Below are 7,344 nucleotides of genomic sequence, written 5' to 3'. Positions count from 1 at the left end.
TTAGTGGGGGGTTTTGTATGGGTGTGTTTTTAGAACAGGCCCGTTATTTAATTTGATTTTAGAACTGCCTATATTTATCATGGTTTTTATTATCGCCTGTTCACCGCCCTGAGTCCCGTAAGGGAGATAGGGCGGTATATAAATTCAATAAATAAATAAATAAATAAATAAATAAATAAATAAATAAATAAATAAATAAGTGGCAAGAAAGGTCGTAAAATGGGGAATATCCCGCTTAACAACTGTCTCATTTAGAAGCAGCAATTCTTAAAAACTCTAGCAAAAAAAACACATAGAATGGAGGGCAACTCATTTAACAACTGCCTTGCTCAGCAAGGGAAATTTGGGGCTCAATTGCGGTCGTAACTCGAGGACTATCTGTAGGGATGGTAACCGTGGCTCAGGGATTCTGTGCACCAAAGCCTTCTCAGGGGTCTACTGTATACAAATAGATTTCTGCTTTTAAGGCACTGACCAAGCTCAGAACCTGCCTAGCAAATAATTTCTTTAATTTGTTCTGCAGCTTTTTAGGACAGACTCCTGGAGGTTTTGCTCCTGTATCCTTCGTGTTTAGATTTGCTACAGAGTAAGAAAATTAGGAAGGGTTTGGTAGCACTTTTTCTGACAAACGAATTTTATTTAAAAGGCAGGTGAGTTATAGCTTAATGCTTTTTAGTCACTTTTTAATTACCGTAGTCTGGGTAATTATCTCTACGGTGTAAGAGAAGGCATTAAGGAGCTGGGTGGCTTGGAGCCTACACAGAGTGCTTTTCCATTCCTGCAGAGTAACTATTATGAGCTCCCACACGTCTGGTGTTTATGCTCCCGGTGTCTTTTCTGCGTCTCGACACGCCTGCTTTGGACCCTGGGCAGACAGCAATCAGCAGATTTAAGAAAGCTGCAATAGGTGTTGAAGGTGTTGAGTTGTAAGGCTGGTATGATTGAGCGGAGATGATCAAAGAGACCTCCTCATTGTTCTGGTTTCTCCAAGTAAGAAACTCAGGGTCTGGTCACAGAACGAGCCCCCAAGCAAGGGCAAGCATGTCTGGCTTTAGCGACATAAGGCAGGCAAAATTTCTGCTGAGCCATGGAGCTCAGCAAGGGTCTGAAAAGGGGGTGGGTGGGAGAGGGCTGGAAAATCTTGCTCATCAACCAGAGAGTCTGGACTCTTTGCCAGGCCGGAGGGGAGAGAGATGTGGATTTTTAGGGAGGAGAAAGTAGGCTTCTAGGTACTTAGAAAGGAGAGCATTGGGACCTCTGTTGGTCTCTCCTTGTATCCCTGGCCAAGTTGAATTCTTTAGCTACATTTGGAGACTGCGTTTTTTCTGGTGTTCCTTCTTAACTCTATTTCCATTTTCCTGGTTAAGTCTCCTGAGAGGAGTTTGGCTAATTGTGGCTAGAGCACAAAGCTGGAAAAAGATTTAGCTTCTTCCAACTTGTAGGAACAAAGAAGTTGGAGAGGGTTGGGAGAGGGATAAGGAGGAAGACAACCCTCGGAACATCCTTAAGTATGGGAAAGATTTCTTCCTGCGTTTGCTCTGTCACTTGCTGCTGTGGGAAGTTAACCCAGAGAAGGAAATATTAAAAAGGCAGAAAGAAAGATATTGTTCACCAAAAGGATTTTTAAAAGCATTTTTTGAAAAGCAGAAACCAAACCTGGCCTCATCTCTTTGCCCAAAGCAGTAGCTAGTCTTATACAAATGCAGATGTAAAACCATCAGAAAGTTGAAGCCAGAGCAATCAAGAAGACAAAGAGAAAATCTGCATGCCCCACCCAAACTCTAGGAGCCATTAGCCCCATCACCTGGGAAGCAGGATATGATAATAGGATTAAACCACAGATATCAAGGCCTAGAAAAACACTCAGAAATAGCCTCAAAGTTCATGCCACAGGAACAGGAAACTATTCCAAACAGGGCTAGAGGGGGGTATAAAAAACCTTCTACCCATGTGCTCAGTCTCTTTCTTCTCCTCTGCTCCTTCTTGCAAGGACCATCTTTCTTCTGCAATAAACTGTAATCTTCTTCCCAAAGCAGTCACCATGTTTGCTTATTTATTCCTGGCTTGGATGAACCAGGATGAAGACTTACTTCTAACACTGCCATTAACTGCAGTTTGTTTTGTACAGAAGAATGATAGTTTACACCAACCAGGAAGCAAACCATGATTGTCACATGGGCTTGAATGCGCATGCAGAATGTTTTCTGGAGTTTGCATATTTTGTGTACATAACTCAATGGCGATCACCATCAGCATTCTTTTTACTTTCACAATTTCAGGCCCAGCCTAGAACGGGATACAAAATTAGGATCTTATCTTCCAAAATATGTAAATTTTCTTTACAAAGTTTTTCCTTGTGCTTTTATGTAAAAGGGAGGGCAAGTGATGATGAAAAGGGACTACAGGAAAATCTGTTACGGATAGTCCTCGACTTACAACCACAACTGAGCCCAAAATTTCCCTTGCTGAGCAAGGCAGTTGTTAAGTGAGTTGCGCTCCATTTTACTACCTTTTCTTGCCTCAGTTGTTAAGTGAGTCATTGCAGTTGTTAAGCGAATCATGCATAATTAAGCGAATGTGGCTTCCCACATTGATTTTGCCTGTTGGAAGCCTGCTGGGAAGGTTACAAACAGTGATCACATGATTATGGGATGCTGTAGCTGTCATAAATACAGGCCAATTTGCCAGGCACCCGAATTTTGAGCATGTGACCGTGGGGATGTTGCAGTGGTTGTCAGTGTGAAAAATGATTATAAGTCACTTTTTTCAGTGCCTTTGTAACTTTGAATGGTCATTAAACATATCGTCATAAAACAAGGACTACCTGTATTTAAGATTGTCTCCCAGCCATGGTGAGTAGTGGTAGACAAAATAGAAAATAATGTGTTTCATATATATCAATTCAGAGTACACTGGAACTAGAATGATAGCTCTTGACTTCATACACTTTTTATTGCAAGGGGGGCAAGTATGGCAACTTTACAATGAGTGGACTGCAACTCCCAGAATTCTTGAGCCAGCTGGCTTAGGAATTCTGACAGTTGAAGTCCACAGGTTGTAAAGTTGCCATACTTGCCCACCCCTGTTTTGCTGTCTTCATTTCCACCTTCTCCCAACCCCCAGGTTTTACTTCCTAAGTCATTATTTTGTAAATACATTCTGTTGGCGTGATGATGGTTATATAAGAAGTTTCTAAGTCTGAAGGTTTGGGACAAGTTTACATTCTGAGGTCAAGTAAAAGCTACAAATATTCCGCTTCCATCTCAGGAGGAGGAGGAATGTCATACTGCTTTTCTCTTGAACCACTCCAATTCTTCTGTCCATTTGCGTTCCTGAGTTTGTATAAAAATTGCTGAAACCGTTGAAAAAATGCTATAGCATAGATGACTGTTTTCTGGGGATATTCTGGTATGATGAAGTTAAAATAAAAGGTGCACCATCCAGAGTCCCTCTGTGAGGGAAATGGACAGTTTTAACATTTGATAAATAAATAAATAAAAAGAGGTAGGGGATAGTCTGTAGAGAGTTGTCACATTTAAGGGACATGGAGAATTTAGCATTATGATACTAGAACTGAGACTAAAGATTGTAGCATCCATCAGTGCCTAACTTTTCCTGGACTTTCCCCTCTCCCTTTTCAGCCATGGCTGTCCAGACCCCTGTACAACGGGGTGACGCCACCGCCGAGAGATACCTGTTTGTGGACCGGAACCATGTAGGCAATCCAGCCTCACAAGCTGATTGGACGGCCAAACGCCTGGTGTGGGTCCCGTCTGAACGCCATGGCTTTGAGGCGGCTGGGCTGCGTGAAGAACAGGGAGATGAGATGTTGGTGGAACTTGCTGAGAATGGGCGTCAGATGCTGGTGGCCAAAGACGACATCCAGAAGATGAACCCACCCAAATTTACCAAGGTGGAAGACATGGCAGAGCTGACCTGCCTCAATGAAGCCTCGGTGTTGCATAATCTGAAGGACCGCTACTATTCGGGTCTTATCTATGTGAGTTGGCTTATGGAGTGGTTTGGTTCCAGGCTTCTCTCTCTCTCTTCCCTTCTTTCTGTCTCTCACACTTTTTAACCACTTGCATCTTCCTCATGACATAAACTAAGGGACCTGTAGTCCACTAGTCCAGCCTCCTAGTACTTCTAACTAAGACTTACTTAATACAATTCATTTCCCTATTTAATTACAAATGTAATCCAGGAATTCTGATTTGCAGCAGCCATGTCTCTCTCAGATGGCCTAGCTCAGGGATATACCAGCCAATATTCCAGATGGTTTGGACTTCAACAATTAGCCAGCATGACCAGGTTGCAAGTCGTGATGGGAATTATGTGGTCCAATCACTCTTGATACCCATCAAGATACCTTAACAAGAAAACTTCCAGATTTTAAATTGTGACGCACTGGACTGTTTCCCCACTTGAATGGAATGCAGCTTTGGTTAGATGCCAAGCTATTCCTTCTGAGCAGACGTCAGGACTAGAACAGAAGAGCTGATTTGGGACAGAAAGTTGGGTTTTTTCCCAGCTTGTGAAGTGTGTCTGTATTTGCAATAATGCTAGAAAGGGTGAGTTGGACCTCCTTCACCTCACCATGGAGAGCTCCTTTCAAAGGGAATGAGCAGGGGACATGTGTTTCTTCTGCCCTACTGGTTTCCCTAACACCCAAGTGGGCACAAAAGGCTACCCTGGGAGGCCTTGTGCCAAAGCATTCCCTCAACGGTACGTCATCTCTGACTCACAGACAGCACAGTGCCCGTCCTCCTCCCCCTGCTGCCTCTGATGATCTCCACCCTCTAGCTGGGTATCGGGGTGGGGAACGGACTAGACCTGTTCAGCCAGAACAGTAGTCGTCAGGGTGTGAAATGAATTCTCCCGAGGGTGCCGCCGTCAACCACGGCAACAACACGCTGCTTCTTAGAAGCAGGAAACTGTACTCTTGCCTTCTCCTAAGAAGCAGCCTGCATTTGTGCAATTCAGCCCCATGGAACCCATCTTTAAGATAAAAGATTTTTTTTAAAAAATTTTTTTTTACTGAGAAGGGGATTCTTCAGCCTTCCCAGGCAGTTCCTTTGACAATGGTCCTGGTGTTTTTCTTGTAAATCGACTTCTACCTGCCCTGGTGTCACTCCAGCCTGTTCTTTTCCAGTTTGCTCTCCAGGCTGCTCCTTCCCAGGTATTTCAGCCTGTAGCAAAAAGCATTTTTAGCCTCACCCTCAGCAATCTTTCCCCTACTTTTTGAGCTCTTGATGCATTCAATTCCTAAGATCCTCGGGCAAGGTGGTTAACAGAATAATGGGAGGTTACATTCCAATGCGCCTGAAAACACTCCAGGTTAGGGAAGGTCATTTCTCCATATTTCCCTTATTGTCAGCCAGTGTCGATGGAGTCAGGTGACTGAGGTCAAATGGACAAAATTTGTCTGTTGGCATGGAGCTAGAAACCTGTTTGGAAAGTAGGTAGGCTAGCAATAGTATGCCAAAAGCAAAAATGTATGCAGAAAAGGGAATGTCTGCTGTTCCAAACTTGAGATTTTTTTCCCCTGCTGCTGAAATGAAAAATCAATGGGATATTTTTGGTCAGCCTTCCCAACCCTGGGAAGCAGGATGGCTCCGTAGTTAAGGCGTGATGGCTTAGTGATTAACATGGCTCGGTTTGAGACCCGAGCGTCGTGCAGTGGAGTGAGCATCCATCTCTGCCTAGCTCAGGGGTTAGGGTTAGTCGCCGGGTGCTGTTTCTAACATCCATCTCCCTGTCTGTCTGGGATCACACATCACGTTAAGCCTTTGTTTTTGAAAAGTTCTAGTGCCTTAATCCACACATAATGCTTAGCTCTAAGCCCTGGATTAATAGCCCAAAAGTCTGGGTTCATGTAAAGATGAACCCAAACAAATGGCATGTCTGGCTTAATATGATGTGTGAATTAGGTCATCGTCATGCTTTAGAGTTAAAAATAGCAGGCAGTGAAATTGGCTTCTCTCTCTTTATTTTCTGACCTTTTTCCAGTTTTTTTCTTGAAGCAGAAAGAAACTACGTTTTTTAAATACTTTTTTTTTTTGAAGCGGCAAGAAGAGACTGGACAGCCATTTGTCTGAAATGGTGTGGGGTTTCCTGCCTGAGCAGGGGGTTGGACAAGATGACTTCCGAGGTCCCTTCCAACTTTTTATTTTATTATTGTTATGGTTATTGTTATTATTATTACCTTAGAAAGGAGAGTATTTGGCAGCAAGCTATAGAACCCAGGAAGCTGTGCATACACAAAGGAACTGCAGTCACATTGGGAGGCTATTCTGACGTGACTTTCTGTCTTCCCTCCAAATGGCAGACATACTCAGGGCTCTTCTGTGTGGTCATCAACCCTTACAAGAATTTGCCCATCTACACAGAACAGATTGTGGAGATGTATCGGGGCAAGAAACGTCACGAGATGCCTCCCCACATTTATGCCATCTCCGAGACTGCCTACCGAAGCATGCTGCAAGGTACACACTGGAAGACCCACCAAAGGGAGGGGAGAGGGGAAAAGGGGCTTTATTGTATGTCAGCAGTGGACAAAGCACAACCCTGGAGGCTCAGGGGGCTGATTCCATGCGACCCTCCGCCTCATTTCAAAAGCCTTCTGCAAGCCTCGGCTGAGATGCTTCACTCCAAGTCTAGCAATGTGCTGTGGGGAAAACAGAAAGAATAGAAATAGAAATAGAACTCCAAGGTCCCTTCCAACTTTATTATTATTATTATTATTATTATTATTATTATTATTATTATTATTAGAATAGAATAGAATAGAATAGAATAGAATAGAATAGAATAGAAACTTTATTGTCACTTTGAATGTACACTAATCGGCATACATTAAAATGAAATTTCATTGCGTTCAGCTCTCAAAGGGTCACCACCTCCGATATACACTACAAAAATATGACAAAAATAAATAAATATATACAGAATTATGCATATACCCACCTATATTATATGACAATATAATAAGATCAAGAGAGAGGATTTGAGTGGGTCTGAAAAAGAAAACCTAAACGGCCCTTTCAATTTTTGATTCAGGCCCTGCTCCCTCTTAATTTTCCCTTCTTGCTCTCTAGGAAGTACATCCCCAATTAAAATTATTTATTTATTTATTTATTTATTTATTTATTTATTTATTTATTTATTTATTAAATTTATATACCGCCCTATCTCCCTTACGGGACTCAGGGCGGTGAACAGGCGATACTAAAAACCACAATAATAAATAAATAGTTTCTGTTCTAAAATCAAATTAAATAACAGGCCTGTTCTAAAAACACCCCATACAAAACCCCCACTAAAACATAATCAAACTACGCCAGG

The 7,344-nt window shown here is 42.6% G+C and overlaps 1 protein-coding gene across 5 annotated transcripts in view; it reads left to right on the top strand.

Annotated features, from left to right (window-relative positions):
* The first annotated feature begins 3,657 nt into the window (after positions 1-3,657).
* LOC107295783 (myosin-10-like) overlaps positions 3,658-7,344 on the top strand; it is a 53,473-nt gene continuing 49,786 nt past the window's right edge. For all 5 annotated transcript variants that reach the window (XM_015825110.1, XM_015825109.1, XM_029285912.1 and 2 more), the window contains exons 1-2: positions 3,658-4,000; positions 6,329-6,485. In XM_015825110.1, the coding sequence (XP_015680596.1) occupies positions 3,827-4,000; positions 6,329-6,485 (331 nt within the window). In that variant the 5' untranslated portion in view covers positions 3,658-3,826. The remainder of the gene's footprint in view (positions 4,001-6,328; positions 6,486-7,344) is intronic.

This window comes from Protobothrops mucrosquamatus, unplaced genomic scaffold (genome assembly GCF_001527695.2).
Source record: "Protobothrops mucrosquamatus isolate PMUCROS unplaced genomic scaffold, P.Mucros_1.0 scaffold2485, whole genome shotgun sequence".
Classification (NCBI taxonomy): domain Eukaryota; kingdom Metazoa; phylum Chordata; class Lepidosauria; order Squamata; family Viperidae; genus Protobothrops; species Protobothrops mucrosquamatus.
This window is presented reverse-complemented; position numbering and strand designations above follow the sequence as displayed.